The 18,225-nt window shown below is 41.4% G+C and overlaps 1 protein-coding gene across 2 annotated transcripts in view; it reads right to left on the reverse strand.

Annotated features, from left to right (window-relative positions):
* Positions 1 to 409: 409 nt before the first annotated feature.
* Positions 410 to 18,225, reverse strand: part of neurl1b (neuralized E3 ubiquitin protein ligase 1B) — a 31,679-nt gene continuing 13,863 nt past the window's right edge. Inside the window, exons 1-6 of one of the 2 annotated variants that reach the window (XM_042493969.2) lie at positions 12,833 to 13,181; positions 7,716 to 7,960; positions 6,647 to 6,980; positions 3,536 to 4,276; positions 2,664 to 2,789; positions 410 to 1,307 (exon numbers count right to left, since the gene is read on the reverse strand). In XM_042493969.2, coding sequence (XP_042349903.2) covers positions 1,060 to 1,307; positions 2,664 to 2,789; positions 3,536 to 4,276; positions 6,647 to 6,980; positions 7,716 to 7,960; positions 12,833 to 12,863 — 1,725 coding nt within the window. In that variant the 5' untranslated portion in view covers positions 12,864 to 13,181 and the 3' untranslated portion in view covers positions 410 to 1,059. Of the gene's footprint in view, positions 1,308 to 2,663; positions 2,790 to 3,535; positions 4,277 to 6,646; positions 6,981 to 7,715; positions 7,961 to 12,832; positions 13,182 to 18,225 lie in introns of those variants that run through there. The other variant, XM_042493968.2, reaches the window with a different exon arrangement.

Here is an 18,225-nt window from a genome sequence, read left to right on the forward strand (position 1 = left end):
CCCACCCCATTTTTTTTATCAAGGCTTATTCTGGGACTGTATCAAAATATCATGACGAAAAAAAAGCTGACTCATATTTTATCAAAAAAAACCCAGTAGCAGTATCAGGAATGCTCAAGTATTTACCCCCAAAATACTGTTATGATACTCAAAAGTGCCGCTATATATACACATAGCTGTACGGATAAATTTATTATTATTTATTATTATTTCATCTAACTCCCATTAAAAAGGCAAAAAACTGAAATACTGATGCAATTTCTTTTAACTTAATACTCTTCAACTTACCTGTCTAATTGCTCATTATGAGATCAGGAGTGTCCATCTCAGGTAGAAAAGCAAAGGTTCTACTGAGGCTAAATAAAAGTAACTGTGTTTAAGTAAAAACAAATCTTACTGAAACAACACACACTGTAAACACACATAGTCCACTTTTATTAATCGCTCCAAGTGCAAAACCAGATTCTTCACTTTGTACTTTCCAAACATACTTTTCCGTAACCACACTACTGAACACACTTACCACACAATCACATCTTTCCACTTACTGTTACACCTTTTATTGCATAAATTCTGGAACCTGTGTGCCTTTTTCTCCACAGGCTTTCTGTACTGTACATTGAAAAATATGGCTAGGATTGTTAGCATAATTACTTGGACACACAATGTGACAAAAATCTAAGGCACTAGAAGTCTTAGACTACGGTCCGCATATTCTGCTGAAGCACACATAAATCTAGGACAACGAGGGTAAGGACAAAATATTCACAGCAGGCTTCTCTGCTCGGCAAACACATGTGACGTGAGAGACATCACATTGACAATACAAAAAGGGAGCATGTGATTCATCTCTTCTTGATGAGCGTCATCGCTGCTCTGGGTATAAAGAGCATAGTCTGTCTCCAGAAATGATTTACCCATGTAAAATGGAAATATAGGCACATTTTGTCCTGGTGTGGCTAATCTCCGATTTGGGCCAAGATCCATGTCCAGTCAAGCCTGAGAAAGGGACACAGGTGGCATCCAGCAGTCACAACACCTGTTTAAACATCTGCATCGTCACGGCCGATATGTTTTGATCACATCTTTGATAGGCCTCCTGCATATCGGGCAGCACGCATTGATCTGTCTCTTCAGCTTCAGCCCACAGTCGTTGCACAGACACATGTGTCCGCAGGTGTAGATGACTGTGTCCACGTCCTGGTCGAAGCAAATGGTGCATTCTCCATTTTTTCCAGCAGATGGCAGCTCTGAGGCAGTGAGAGTTGGGGAGACAGGAGGGCTGAGAGGGGAGCTGGGAGCAGTCACTAGATGAGAAGAAAGAAAACAGAGAAAACAAGTGAGTCTATAAAATGGAGCAGACATGGAAGCATAAACGTTGATAACTATTATTCTTGTCATTGCTATGGGAAGAGCATGCCAGGTTTTGGGTTGTTTTTCTTTCTTTTATTAGCCATGACAAATACGGTTTTCCATGTTAGAATCTAATCTTTGCTAAATCATTCAAACCAGACAAAACAGCTTGTATTGGGGCTGCGACTAACAGTTTTCCAAAAATTAATCAATATGCCAATTAGTTTCTCAATTAATGTATTTGAAATCAGAAAACAGCTAAAAGTATCCATTACAATTTCCTTGAGCCTGAGGTGATGCTATCACGTCTTGTTTGTCTAACCCAGAGACCAAGACTCAAAAATATTAAATTCCATATAATTTTAAAAAGACAGTTCACTTCAAAACAACAACAAAAAATACACATTTTTTCCCCCTGCCTATATTGTTATCAACATAGACTGTTTTCAAGATAACCCACAGAGCTTTTTGTGAGCAGTTTCATGTAGGAACTATTATCTTTATACCAATTTATACCCGTCAACTGTATCACTGTGCAGACATAAGAGTGTATCTGCTCATGGACAAGAGGCTCATGCACATTATTGCCATCCTCCTAAGCTGAGCTGTAATGTTACCTAGGAGTAAATGCACACTTCCTTCTGCATTAGACGGGTATAGTTTGGTAGAAAGAAAATAGTTCCTGCTCACAACAGTCTGTGGATTATCTTGAGGAACCAGGCCATTGTTTCTGATAAGCGACGTTGCTTTTAAGTTTTCAGATGTATTGTTTTGGCGCTTTGAGCACCACAAGCTGAGTGTTACCTATTTTCGTTACATTGGAGAGAAGACAGACATCTCTATGGTTGATATCTCTAACACTCAGCAACTCACATTGAAACAATCTAGCACTACAGGTAAGAGAAAAAATATGTATTTTTTGGTAGTCAAGTGTCCTTTTAAGATGAGGAAAAGCACAAAATGCTCACAATTTATCAGCTTAAAAAAAGCTAAGTTTTTTTTTCACTTTAAAAATTACTTCATGATTGATTATGAAAAATGCTGCCGGCTGCCAGCTGACTAATGAATTAAGAATTACATCTCTATATGTACCAAATCATGGAGGTATATCTTTAACAAATTGGAAATGTGATATAAGAAAGGAGGTACGATGTTTCCACTTTAAAAGTGAAACAAAACGTCTTTCCCATGAATCATCTAGGACAGTCCAACACACACATCTACACAATAAGAGCCGCCCTGCCTTGACCTTGTGGGGGTTTCTATAAACATTGTTGCATGAGGCATGCTGTCAACATTTGGTAACCTACCCAGAGAGGACTCAGAGGCAGAGGAGGATCTGTTGACACTGAACGCCAGGTCTGAGTCACTGTCGTCTGGACTGCTGCTCTGAGAAGAGCTGGGGGATGTGGAGGGAGGACTGGACTGCAGTGTTCCTGTGTCACATAGATAAATACACATGAACAAAACCCAGATAATCCAACTCATGAGACCCCTTTAAAGGTGCCATTCAGACAAAGCGTATATGAAACTGTATCGCCGTCACTTCCGTACAGTGAACTATTTGAGTATATGAGTGAGTTTTTACACGGATCCTCCCTAACCAATCAGATTAGATATGTATATTTGCATTATCAGAAGTCTGATAGAGTGATTTTTCTTTTTGTGAACTGTTTAAGGATAATGTTGTTGGGTCTGAGCTGGTGGGAGATTATGTGGGAGTATTAGGACGAGGAGAGATAGGTCACAGCTCTAAACTGAACAGACACATGCAGACATAAACTACTCAACTGCATTCCTTTAGTCAGGGAAAAAATAAACTACAGGCCCTGCCTGAACTCAAGAATAGACTGATTATAACTGAGAAGTGTGTCCTTTTGGGACATTTATTTTTCAACTATAAAAGGAAAAGTTGGACATTCTAGAAAATAAAAGCTAGACAGGCTCAGTTCATTGTAAACAAAATAAAGCTCACAAATTAACACACTATACAACAGTTCAATGTTTTACGGGTGACTTTGTGCCAGAATATTTCTTGTGTGTGACCTGTAACCTCCTTAACTCTCCGCTGGTTGTGGGGCAGCTACACAAGGCGAGGAAACAGTTCAGCACACAACCCTCATTTTGGGTTTTTGGTTCATGATATCACCTCTCTGTGTTACTGTAAAAATGCTCAGCTTACCTAGTATCCTGAGTCTGTTGACAGCCCCATGCAGGGTGAAAAAGGTCCACAGGACCTGAGAGGAGTCCACACAGAGCAGCCGGCCACGTCCTACTCCGTTCACCCCGTGATGCACCTCCCCGTTGGGCAGCAGACTGAAGCTGAGCACGTCTCCAGAGCAAGGCATGGGAAAGCCCCGGTGCACTACCCAATACTCTTTACGGTCAAGGAGAACCTCGGGGTCTGCCGGTAAGTCCCCGGCGTGCAGACTAGCTGGGTCACAGGATGTTAAACCAAACAGCAGTGCCCCGAAGTAGGGCAGACCGAGGTGTCCCACCTCCACATACAAAGTCTCACCCACATGCAGCGGCCGGTCGCTGAACACCAGAGTTCGGCTGCTGTCCAGAAAGTGAATGCAGGCGGCTGAGCGGTCTGCAGAGAGTATTACATCAGAGCCACGGACGGGGTGAAAGTGCAAGTCATTGTCCAGCGGGGAAGGAAGGCCTCTGACCACCCTCGGGACGCTGAATCCAGTGGAGCTGGATGAGGACGGTGTGTTAGAGGAAGAGGTGGAGGAGCAGCAGGGGATGAGCTGAGCGTAGTTATTCAGCTGGAGGTTGGCCATCTTGGCAGCAGCAGCCTGGTTGTTCTCCAGCTGATTGTTGCTGTAATTGGCTGAGTCGTGGCTACTCTGGGGCAGATAGGCACTCAGACGGGCTGCACTCAGGCAGCTGGATCCCACGCTCTCAGCAAATGAGCTTTCTGTGATGGAAAAAGAGAAGAATCAAGTTTATGACACTGGTATCACATCATATGATTTGTCCCGAGTAAGCTCAGGTCACTTCCTTTTCTTTTTTTCTTCTATGATGCCAGAGGAAAAGCTGATTGCTGAGATATGATCTGCATGTGTTACTGCAGCCTGTCTGATGTTCTTCTGTTTATATGGGTACTTATTAGGGCTGCAAATCATGATTCGTTTTATCGTAGAATTATCTGCTGATTATTTTATCAGTTCATTAATCATCTATAAAACATGTCTAAAAAACACAAGAAAATAGTGAAACAAAGTGAAGGAGGAAACCAGCAAATATTCACATAATGAATTATCTAAGTATTTGCTGATTAGTTCTCATCAACGTTCTTTGCAAATGTATGACCTGACACACCGTGAATATTCTTAATATATTCAGAGTATATCTAACACAATTGTCATGAGTGAGGAAGAATGAGGACCCAAATGCAGAGCACAGAAAAGCAAACTGGTGTGTGAACAAAGAGAGAGCATTTAATGCTGGTAAAATCCACAAAAACAAACAGGTGACTAAAAACACAAATTACCAAAAAGCAGGAATAAAAACTGAACTAAGACAGCAGTAGTGCTATTTAGTACATCTTTCCACTGTGGCTGACAGCAAGCAGGTGAGAAATACATGATTAAACATGTGTTTCAAACAATTAGCCACTATTTAGTGTCAAGGTCAGGGTTTGGGTTTTGTTCAAAAAATCATGATACTAGTACCAATACCAGTATTCTTGAAGTGATACTGATACCAACAGAGTGCTTCATTCGATACCTACAATGTGAATAAGTGTTGTGAAGAAAAGCCATACTTTCAAACTTACTGGTGGCTCTCAGTACACTAACTCCAACACCAATTACACCATGTTGACTTCACCACACCACAGACTGTATGGGTTGTAGTTGCTGCTGATGCTGCAGTGAGCCCCAACCCTGGAGACTGTTGTGAGAGTTTACCCTGCAGCATACACCCGGTGACAGGGGTAACTGTTAACATTACACGGCTAATGTTACCAAATGGTTATTAATGGGTTTAACAACAGAGTCAATCTGTTTTGGTGTTGGTGTGAGTTTGTTGAGACCATTTAATGACTCTGTGTCCAGTGCTGGCCACTGCTGCTGTGTTAGCTCATGCTGATTGGACAGACATTCAACTGAATGATACCCGAGAAGAGCAGCTCTGGAGATGGCAGCAACAGAAAGTTTGCCGATTAGACAGGAAGCCCAGAATCAGACCACTGGTGTATAAAAGCTGGAATGCAGGTAGCATGTGACTGGAGACATTTCAATACTATTTGGTACTGGGTTGTACCCATTCCCAGTACCAGTATGGGTACTGGCAAGCACAAATACCCAGTCCTAGGCAAGGTGTTGGATACACATGTTGATGGACACTCCTTGGAACCATTAAGACAGCATAAATATCTGAGAGCCTTTCCTATGCTACTCTTGTTGTGATTACTGCTGTGGTGTTAAATAAAACTTTTTAGTGCAAATAAGCTGTGTCGACCAGCAGTTTATTTGACAGTCACCAGTATATTACCTCCCTATTTCATTTCCTTTCTTCCAGCTCTCTAAGCAGCTTTACGCACAGAGTTCATGGCACAGCTGATTTTTTTTATGTCTAAGGGGCTGATATAAATAAGTCTTGCGCTTGTAGTCCCCCTCTTTGACTTATGATACATTCCTTTATTACTATTTCTAGGGATGCTGGAGCAGTTGAGTGCACTGGCCCCTCACCAAAGCTCTTGGGATCTGCCGCCTTGACCAAACATGGCCATAGCACTTGTCAGACTGAAGATAAACACACCCAGCGAGTACGAGAGGGAGTAGCAGGGGAGAGGGTGATGGAAATTAAGGAAGAGGGAGAAAGTGACAAAGCGCGGGAAAGTGATAGTAAGAGAGTGAAGAGCTGTTAGGAGTGAGAGGTTCCGGGTGAGATCCATTAGTATATCAGCCTCTGCTGCTGCAGAGCTTCATGGTACAGCTGCTCTCTGAACTCAGAAAGCTGCTTAAATTAGCTGTGAATGTGTTGACACTATAAAAATAAGTTCCTGAGGTTTCGGGGTTGTCAAAGCCATGGTCAAAATACGCAGCCTTCTAACTGGCTCTGAGTGCAGCCAAAAAATATCCATTACTCAATACTTTTTTGGGTATATATGAATTGTAATGATGGATTGCACATAACCAGTCAGTTGTGAAATTTGTTTCACTTCCCTTTGAATATGAGTCAGCTTCTGCTCGCCTCTCTCAGCTGCAGCCATGACAGAAACAATACGTATTTTATAGGAGTAATTTTACACAGCAAGTAAACAATGTGATAGAGTGCTTACCAAGCAGTGTGACCTCCTGAGTGATGCCATAGATATCTATGATGGCCCAGAGTGGACAGCCGATGCTGAGCCCACAGTGGAAGAGGATGGGTTCTCCTTCGTTGATGCTGTAGAAAACTCTTCCGTGGCGATCGGCCCAGAAGGATAACACGTTGTCCTTTAAGGCCAGTCTCTCAGGCAGAGCTTTGGCCCAGTAGCCAGGCCGTGTCACCAGGTCTGGGCAAGCGTACTTGGGGATGTCTGTAGCAACCAATTCGCTGGGGTCCAAACTGGTGAAACCAAAGCGTAGGGCTCCACTCCAGCCAGTGTGCACACCACTCAAGCGAAGACGTACCTGAATGAAAGGCATTTAACACAATTTAATTCCTATTTCCTCGAAAAAATATTTCACTGACAAAATTATCATTTTCAAATCAATTACTCGCCCTGTGTTATGTTGAATTCATGAGCAAAGCTTTGATTTTCTCGCATGCCTCTATGGTGAATGAAGAATCCAAAAACAGAGAAAAAATCTTGATGAAGTGAATAAAATAGGCACTATGTTTTACAACAGCAAAACTACATCAAAACTTCAAACTCCCGCACAACTTGTTCAGTATAATCCAGTATAGTCTCATTTCTCCAGCTGTATGCTCAGAAAACACATGCATATTCATTAAAACCTTAGTATTTAAAACACTTACGCATAAACAGTCTCCACACGGACATGTAACGTGCCTGGGAAAGCACATAGGTTTAAACTGTTTTAAAAAGTGAGGTTTTAACAGAAACACGTGTTTGGGAAGTACTAAGTATATGACTGGATAAATGAGGCTTGCATTATACTGTACAAATTGTGTGAGAGTATGTAATAAGATGTTTAAATAAAATTTTGCTGTTGCTAAATGTGGACCCCTATGATTTTCAGTTCATCAAGAATTTTCTGAGTTGTTGGATTCATTTTCCAATGTGCATGCATTTAAATTTTCTTTACTAATTCAATATAACAAGGGGTGAGTGACTGATAATCTTGTGGGTGAAGGATTATTTTAAGCTTTTGAAAGTGAGTGATAAAATGTTGATAACAAACCTTCTCATAAAGGTGAACAGGCCTGTGGCTGAAAGTGATGCCATTACAGAAGCTGTTCTTGCGCGTGGCGCGGCGAAGCTGCCCATCCAGCCTGATATTTTTGCCTTTGGCGTGGGGGTGAAAGCGCGGTGACTCCACATTGATGCTGACCGGAGCAGCAGATGTTCTTCTCTCCACACCTGCCCCATTGTTAGGTACAGTGTAGTACTGCCTGTTGGCCACTGGGCGGGGTTGCAGAGTCGCATCTGTGGGTACCAAAAGTATCAGGGGTACAGGGAGAGAAAAGAAAGCCATCAATGAGTCTTTCAACCAACTGAGGGAGCAATGTGGTATGTGAACAGCAGGTCTGCTTTTGTGGGACTCAGAGAAGGTCAGATAGGCAATGTTAGTGACACCAGCTGTTGGAAAAAGAGGCAAACATATCAGCACACAATAACTCGTTTGCAAGTGGTCCATGGCAGTTGGTTTAGAGGGCAGAGGCCAGTTATGTAAAGGAGCCCACAGTCTCACACACTTCCTTTCCCACACTGACACTGTAAAGCCTCTCTGCTCCTCTCAACAAGTACATTAAACAGTCTCGTCTGGCACATAACCCACGTTGACAGTATAAAAAAGCAGACTGTCCCAAATCAGTCTTCTTACCGCATCTATATGGGAAATTTATATTACAGAAATAAAACAAGGTAAATTTAGACAAAACCCAAGTACATATACAGCAGGAAAATATAAGAGACATTTGGTTTATGTCAAATCAACATATATTTGAGCAGTACTAATATAACTGTCATCACAGGAGAGAGAAAACACAACAAAAAAAAAATCGGCAGAAAGTCAACAACAGATGTGATAAGCTTCCTCTTATTTATGGACAACACACACCCTTGGCCTACAGCATAAACAAACCCTGAATAGCCCATTTCATTCCTCTACGGTTATCTTCAGAAGTGGAGAATGAATCACACAGTGCCTAGTCAGTGAAGAAATACCATAATTAAAGGCTTAATCTTTGATATTATCTTCACAGGGGTCAATGTCCTACTTTGGAGAGGAATTTCTTCATGAGCGTCACAAAACAAATCAACAAGGATCAGAAATAAATCAAGACAAACTGGACATGGGTTTTATATTAAATCAAATGAAAGCTACAGATGAGTGTTTATGGTATAGAATGGCTGAAATACAATATTCAAAGGGAGGCGGTGTGTCTACTCGCCTCCAGGGCCACACAGTGATTACATTTCTGTTTAAAATTCACTGTGATCTGGTGCAAAGACAATAACTCATTGAAATGTTCCACAGTACATTTCCTAAATTAGACATTATCACTGATTATATTCTAAACTATGAAGCAGCAGCAAGAACATCTGTAACATCTCAAATGATGTGCGGGTGCCCCTTTCTTTTCTACTCTTTGGCTTTTGAGGGAGAAAATGTACTTTGGGTAAAGCATGTGGAAAAAAAAATGTTGAGGATCAGTAGGTCTCAGGCTTAACTGCCTCACTGATAGAGGGATGCCCTGGGACTCTGCAGTTAAAGGACCTACAGTGAAGACTGTTAAAGACACTTGTTTGCCATTATTAGATGAAAGGCATAGCCCACCAGGTCATGCACTGAGTGACAGCCCAAGTTTATGCCTCCTGTGTATTAACATTACATTCGACCCACAGGCGAACTTTGAAAAACCCAGCAGGACGCTTATCGACTCAAAGTTAACTAAAATTAACAAAAACACAAAAAGACTTTAATCCACTTCCTAAATTGCAACTTCCTAATTATCTATGTCAATGGTTACCAGTTACACATGTCTGTTTATTGGTTCATTTTGCTTGTCTTCAGTTTACTGCATTGCAAAACACCCAGGAATGGTAAGGCTAGATGGCCGCTCATTTGGTGATCCCCCCCTACTCAATAGGGTTGCTGTGGAAAAAAATGCATCCACTCCAGCATTGTTGACCATGTTATCACTGTTAGCTCTGTTACCACTGTTAGGAGTGTCAGTACAGCTGGTGGTGCTAAAATAGTTATCAAAAATACTTAGCTATGGTATTACTTAATTTTTCTGCAGCAACGTGTTCTGATACCTAGATGCCATTACCAAATATAATTGTTGAATAAGCAGCACTGCTAGCTCATTCATTAACTCCCACCCATCCCCAGTTATGCACAATGCAGAGCAGCCAAGGAACCAGGGGAGACCAATGGCTGGGCGGTGTACATGTTTCTGCAAGTTAGTGTTGCTGGCCGGCTGTCTGACAGCAATGCCAACATAATTTTTTTTTAAAAAGGCAAGATATTTTAATCAAGAAAACTGTAATTTTACCACCTCTAACTGGATAGCACTTTGAAATGCCACGCTTAAGTGACTGAGGCAATGGAGCCCCGAATTAAAAGGAAAGGCCTCTTGTGATTTATGTCTTTTTTTCTTTTCTTTTTTTAAGAACAAACCGGTTAGATACCGCCTAATGAGTGAGCAAAATTAACTGAAAGTGACATCCCTATTCCTAATCAAAACGGTAGTGGGTAACCCTAAAATGCCGTTTTTGTTTAAACAATGCAAACTAAACTTTGAGGTACTATGAGGAGTTTTTGACCTCTAGTCGAGATTTGGAGCAATTTTTTAAGTGAGTCTCTTTTTTATTTGCCTTGTGCATGAGGATGCACATGAACTACACAGCCCTACCAGTAGTTTCACACCACGGTGGTTGTAATGCGCCAAGTAATGCAGCAATGTGCCAACAAAGGCAGTGAAGAGGACGACAGCTAGCAGGTTGACATGGATAACTGGCTCGCTAAATTTAGGAAATGCTCCCAACACATTTTTTAGACACAGTACATTTGAATGAGCAACACTAAATGTAAACTTAACTTTTGTTTGTTCACAAGAATATTCTACAGGGCTCCTTAAAGAATGTTACTATCACCCATATTTGTCTATGCTGACTGAAAAAAAATGCTTTAATGTTTTTCTATTGTTGCACATAAAGAGCAAGGGTGTAATTTCCAGTCTATCGGATAAGAGAAATAGTCAATGCTTCCAATACAGGTTTTTTTTTTTAAAAATGAAAATTATTATTTTATTTTTTTGTGCAAGCTGAGAAAACACCAGATGGCTGAAGGAGTTTGGTGATTCTGGAAATACCATCAGAGAAACTGTAAGTGCTGTTAACTGCAGACCACTGGATTATTATTTACCCTAATAATTCATATTTGAGTCACTTAGCTCAGATGTAATGGTAATACATGAGCTGAAGCTAGGTCTATGTCAGGTATGGATTACGAGCCAGACCTTCTGCTGATACTGGACAGCAATATAGAGGACACTTGCACTGTGGACTACTAATATCATGAGGACAGTGAAAGAAAGGAGAGAGCCAGAAACAAATGTCTAAATTTACAGAAGTGATCAAATTGACTGAAATTACTGAAAGAGACCAGTTCAGGGTCAGAAATGTGTTCATTCTTCATCTCATTTCTGCCACCGCACGAGGGTCACCCATCAATTATGGGAATGCACTTTCCCTGTCTTTTCCTGATGAAAGAAAAAGCACATATAAATGCAATCATAAGACTGCACAAGACAAGCTGCTGTGCGCAGAAAGCTTTTTGAAATGTAAAACTGATTATGTGCATTCGTCAGAGTTATCTTTGGCTCGTTATTCTCTCATATCTCTAGGCTGCATTGGTTCATCGTACTGTAACTCTTTCATCGAGCAAGACGGCCTCTGTGGAATTTTAGGGGCTGTCTTGTCAGATCTGTGCTTCTAGAGGTTGTGAACACGAATTTCTAGGTAAAACACCTCCATGACCTCACTTAATACTCTTTTCATAGCTGTTGTTATTATGACTTCTTCATCACACACAGGCCTGCAAAATGACTATACTGACTGAGATTAACCTATTATTTCTGAGCTATTGTGCATATCCCTGATAGGGACCAAGCAAACACAGATATTCCATTAATTCCATGTTAATCGAAACCATACAGTGCAAGCAATAGGACCCACGCTGCTCCTGCTCCTCTGTGACTAACTGTTCTCAGTCCAAACCCTACGTCAGCTGGCTCTGGTGGCAGTAACCACATCATTTAGCCGCCGAGTGGGTCTGTTGGGGGGCGTGGGAGTGTGACAGACATTAAATCAAAGTGATATGGGAAACTGATTATCAAGTAATGTGCTGTAGGTGTTGTGGCAAAGTGATATTCTGAGAGCTCATAATGACAGCTTTATGCAAAAACTGGGGCTTGCAGTCAATTTATATGCAGGAATACTTCACTTGAGCATGTAGTTTATACAAGATAGCTTTGATATTTGGTGTAACAGCAGAATATTACCAGTATAGTTGAATGTATTATAGAGCCATGGTCCTATTTTGTAGTATTTTGTTTCTTATTGACCTCTAATTTGTCCCCTTGTTCAATTTGTGATTTGTGACTTGGCTGCTGTAATGCATTATTTAATTGGGATTGATTAAATACACTTTATCCATTCATCTCTCCATGTAAAACAATATTATATGGCAAATAAAAAAAATCAGTCTGAAATAAAAGCCAGATTTACACAATGTAATAGAAAAAAATAAACCAATCCCTAGCCCTAACCCAGAAACTGGCGAGCCATTTAATGCACATGTAATTTGGAAATTGGCCATTTGTTACAATCAGAGATGCAGAATTAAGAGTAGTCTTTTGCTGCTAAGACAATACTAAACATAGATTTTTAAAGATAAAATGTTTATTATGATAGGCTCTTTGGAAAGGAGCTTTACTGAAAATATTAATGACTTCTGGTGATGCTGTTCATGCTTGACAATCATCAACTAGTCAACTATCGCCCTTTATTTCTTTGTTTCTTTCAGACTACATGGTTCTGACTAAGGTTCTATAAATGGTGAGTAAAAAGTGTATTTTCAGGGAGCGCTTGTTTGGTCTCGCTCCCTGGGAATCACGCTCAGCTCCCCCGTGATGGGAAGCGCGTCTCTGTGCACAGCGAGCACAAGTAATAAAGAGGAATCAGGACTAGCCATGTGTATTTCTCTGTCTCTGGCTATCGAGCTGTTTCACGCAGACACCGCTTCGTGTGTGCAATCCTCCTGAATGATACATTAATAACAAGTCTCACCTATTAAAGGTTTAGGTGTCGTATTCCCCATTATATCCAGAAATCTCTCGCACCGGCTGACAAGTTAATTCCGTGTGCACTGTTTCTCTGTCCATCCGTGTATCCTCGGTCTGATGAGTATCTGCCTGGAACCAGTTCAATCGGAGTATCAGTGGCTTCAGATCGCGCCGTATCTCCCCGCTGAAGCATGGACGCGCTCTTCTTAATGTCAACCTCAAGCCGCTGCGACAGGCAGACACCTCCAACTGGCGCACAGCAGCCCCCTCCTTTCTTTAGTATAGGCTCCCCTCTGCACGACTTTAAAGACACAGTAAGCGCTGATCCCCCTCAAGAGCATCACAGAGCCTCTGAATAATTCATTTAATTATTCACTCAAAGCTTGTGATGAAGCCTAATGAGTGTGTAGCCTATAGGACAAACATCCTGCTGGAAGGGGATGCCAAATCTAAAGGAAGGCTGTTCGTCAGTGCATTTGCATAGAGAGGGTCATGCACACAGACTTTGATCACAATGAAATGATTATAGAGATCCTTGATCATGTTTGCTTTAAAAATGATCTTCTGCTTTTGAGTGGCATCCTGAAGGGGTTAAACCGATCTGAATACACAGCAAAGATGATCACTGATACTTGGTGACAGTTTCTTAAATCACAATCCCATCACAGGGAGGTTATCAGCACTCAAACACGTATTCACATGTTAGACACAATGATAAACACACGTTTAATAAGAGTCCAAGCGCCATATGAGGAAATCCCCTTATTTCCCACCCTATCCTCTGCCCTCCCACAGCCTTGACTGCTGGGCTTCTCTCAAGCTGTTTCCTGTCTTCTGGACCACACAGCTCTCTGAGGAGCCATGGCCTGCAGGGTTTATAGGACTGAGACCATCAGTGAAGGGAGTGCCGGGACAGCGGTATCTCCCATAGTGGAGAATCAGAGAGGCTCGAGGCGCTACAGCAGCTGTGTGTCAACTATCCTGAACATGGCCTGCTGGTTAAGAAATTAGCGTGCATGAAAATGTAGATGTGTGCAAATTATTATTCCTTGACGTCAATGTATTGGTCTCACTGTGTCTAGTTAGAGCAGAAAAACGGTTTACTTCTTTTTTTTGTTTGTGTGTTTGTGTGTGTGTGTGTGTGTGGTGGTGGTGGTGGTGGTGGTGGTGGTGGGGGGGGGATTATTGGATTGGATTGTACAGATAGACAACATAGACAAGAAAAGAGGGAAAAAGAGAGAGGTGACAAAACATTAAGGGCCTCTGAGCAGAATTTAACCCCGGCTTCTGCTAAAGACTGTGACACACCAAGCTGATGGTCTGCCATCCACCCTCATTGGACCAACAGCGAGTACCCCCAGCCCTTGTCGCCGCATTGTGTCCCACACTATTGGCCCTTGTTGGCCCTTGTTGGTTTTTTTCCTGCTGATTCAGCATGTTGAATCGGCGGCAACAGCCATGAAGCCCATCTGTGAATGAAATCACTCTGATTGGCTGTTCAGCTCAGTGTACGTGAAAAGAAATGGAAGTGAAAAGTAAAAAATGTAAACAAACAGCTAAAGTAAAGACGGAGGGAGGTTGTTTCCTGGTTGTTCATTGGCGCACAATAAATACAATTTGTTTTTTCACTATTGGGTTGTGTTGTTAATGTGCTAGTTGGCTAACTAGTGTCATGGCGGTTTTCCGATTTCCTGTTTTAAATTACTTTTACAGACGATCGCCGTCTGCTGGTATGTAGATGGCAGTATACATACGTCCTGTGTAACTTTTTGGCCGAGACATGGCGATATGAGGGCGAAGCAGCAGGGGGCTTTCGTTGCTACTAGTTATCTGATGCTGGCTTGGTGTGTCAAGGCCTTGAGGACTCAGCCTTAAGGCCAATTCATATGTATGAGCATGGCTCCGCTTCGGTCAGTGTTACAAATGTAGTCATCAGCAAGAGTCAGCTCAAACCCTATGTGCACGTCCATGTGCAGCCCATTTTTTGTAACTGTGCAGACTGCATTGCAAGCACACAAACTACCCACGCTCCAATCTCTCGTGCCACACTTCAGGCCAGTCCAAAAAACTGCAGTTCAGCCAGTCGCAGCCGCCTCACAACATAGATACTTATGAGTTATATATTTGACAGAAATTGACTCCAGCAGCATAATTTAGTTTTACTTTCACCCAAAGTCAGCAATAGGACGACCTCCCAACCCTCTTGTTTACTGTTTCATCTGACAAGAACCGTCAGTTCTGCTATGAATAGAGCCACGTGTGCATCCGTGTTAACGCAGTTGTCTGCACACGTTCAATGTGGAAAGCATGTCCAAGCCTTTAAGCCAGCTTCATACTTTTTGTCCGCGAGGTTCATCATCTGCCCATGTCTGCGAGGGCCCATGCGAAGCCTTATTTGTGCGGGGACAGTACACATAGCAAACTACTGCGCACGCTCCAGTTACATAATTTTATCTCTTGTTCCACACTCTGGACCAGTTGGTGATGTGTGCACCTCTAACTGGTTTGTCAAGAACTAGTTTCTTCTCGACTTTTATGGCAGTTGGCAATGTTATAGTGCATTACTGCAACCAACTGGAATGGAGTGTAGATCGGGAAATCCACAGAATGTGAACACGAAAACTCAGTTGCTATATGAATGGAACCGTGTGCGCATCTGTAGACACAGAACGCAGAAATGTGTCCAAACCCTTGTAGTGCACACGCTACTAAGTGAGCTACCGGGAAACACCCAAATGCCCCAAACAGGGTTTCTCTTTATGCTTCATGTATGAAGGTTGACTGTATTGACATTATTCATATCAAATAAAGAGGAAAAGTGCATCTGGATTTCCGTAGCTTCCAACATGGTCATATACAACCTATTCAGTTTGAGGCCAAACAAGTCTCGTGAGACACGGCGTATGGGTGAAGGCAGGCAGGAACTAAATATAACTCAAAGACAAAAGCATTTGTTTCTACCTCCTCAATGCTGTTTGTTTTAGCAGGATATGGTGGCTCTTTATATGAGCCCTGGGTGAATGGTGTTTGGGGTGAAGCAAAGCAGAAGTGAAATTCCCCCCACGCCCTCGCGGTTGCCTCAGAAAAGAAAGATCTGCTATGGCAAAGGGGATTAACACAGGAAGTGAATATGAGGCTGCGATGGAGTCCGCAATCAAGCTTTGCCTGTAAACACAGCAGAGCTGCATTATCAAGTGCTGTTTCCCCTAATGCTTGCTTTACTGCCTGAGCACAGACTATGGGGTGTTAATGAAAGCATAATGATTGCTAGGCTGAATTTATTCCAGAGGAAAAGAACTGTACTTTCAGGATCATTTTCAGCACAATCATTTAAGACACTGTTGGATGTCTGCAGAGGTATTCACAGAGAACTTTAAAGGAACAGTTCAACATTTTGGGAAGCTTAATTCAGACTGTTCTGGGCCTGGATCCTAAAAAGAGCTACATCATCAAATGTTTCAGTAAGAGCCCCAAAACAACATCGGTTAAAGTGACAGAGCCCTCTAGTGCACATAGTAATTATCAACAAAACAAACATTGGACTTTAATACGGGAGGCTGCTGTTTGTTTCCCAGTTACAACCAAAAAAAAAAAAAAACATTGCCACCATTATTTACTAACCTTAATGACAATTCTACCATGACAAAGCTCCCCTAACCTTCAACATTTAAAAATTGATCAGTACAGTAATGGAGGGCACATACAAAGGCAACCTCATGGTGACCTAAAGACTCTGAAATCCGCATCATTTTACCTGGTGAGCATTAGAGTTACTGGCAGCCATATTTTGTTAGTTTTGGACATTGTCAGTCCAGCTGTTTCCCCTTTTTTTCAGTCATGCTAAGCTAACCAGCTGCTAGATGTAGCTTCATATCCATACAGTGAAAACTGCAACTGGTATCAATCTTCTCTTTACAAGAAACTGGTAAAAATCTCTGTTCAGAACTTGTATTACCATCAGTAATTTAGAAATGAAACCCCCACGTCTCTGTTTTGTGCACAGCATGCGTGGGATAAGAGAACTTTTACTCAGACATCATCTCCTGGATGTGACACACACACACACACACACACACACACAGTCATGTGCAGCTTCTCTCCACACAACAGAGAAAGACTACACAGCACCACAAGCAGTGATGTACAGTGTTAACCTCGTTTTTTCTTTTTCTGAAATTTTTGTTAACCAAACTGAATCAATTTTGTCACACACTGTCACATGTGATCAATTACACTATCTTTCAAGATTTTGCTCTGCTTATTGATTTGAGCTTGCTTTTTCTGCAAATGGCTCTCAGTGTAGTGAGATGAGAGTGAGATAAACCTCAAGAGGCACGAGGGAAAAAAAAACCTAAATAGGACAATAATTACAGAGATGCCGATTTACACTATTATCTCATGACCCCTGTTTGGTGTTTGGTACGTAATTTTGCAGTGGAATTTTTCCTTGACAAAATATGGACATGTCAGATTAACATGGGATTAGGATCAGGCAAACGCCATAAGTATTACAAATTACTAGTGATCCCCATTAAGGGTGTCGGTTTCACTTAAACATTGAGGGGGACACATGAAGCAGGGGGTTTCGGGAGTCATCTGTCAGAAAATTTAAAGCATCAAACACTTTCGTGTTTTTTTAATTTGCCAAAATAAAAGTCCTGTGCTACTTTAGTGTTTTTAGTTGGGGTTGGCAAATGCATATGTTCTAAATACTGAGGGGAATATGTTTCCTTTATCCCCCCAACCCCTGCAACCTACACCTATGATCCTCAGGTAATATTATGCAAACCGGGCTTAAGTCTATCTCACCAAATGTAAAACTTTAAAACATGAGATAAAACTTGCGCTGTGTTCAGACTCCCTTCACAAGTATTTAAAGCTTTGATCCCTGAGCAAATTCATTTCTTTCAAAAATATGGGAAAATGACAATGAGCAACTTTGGCGAGAGATGTCCTGCAGTTTGATGGAAATTAGTAATTTGGAATATATATATATTTTTAAACTATTTACTTACTTCAACTTACTAACTATATTGCTAATCAAAATAATTATATATTTTAAATGAACAGATTCATATTTTCAAAGCCCCTATGTCATATGTAATTTCCTTGTTGTTTTTTCACTTTCCTGCCTTTTTGTTTATTTCTGTATTTTTTCTGGTAAGTTTTTACTAATTTCTAGCTAATTTTGGGGTAATTTCTTCTCAAGTTGCTCATTACCTTGGAATAAACTGGGCCAGTTGGCCCAGGTTTCAAAGGATTAAGTAAAAGTGAATGCATAATAGATAAATAAACATTCACTAAAAAGAATGGTCAAATCTAAAATGTACAGCAATCAAAGACGAACTATGAAAAGCATAAATACACTGTATGTACCACTCAGATATGCAGTATGCA

Source organism: Plectropomus leopardus, chromosome 8 (genome assembly GCF_026936395.1).
Source record: "Plectropomus leopardus strain MGB_pleo_1.0 chromosome 8, ASM2693639v1, whole genome shotgun sequence".
In the NCBI taxonomy this organism is placed as follows: Eukaryota; Metazoa; Chordata; class Actinopteri; order Perciformes; family Serranidae; genus Plectropomus; species Plectropomus leopardus.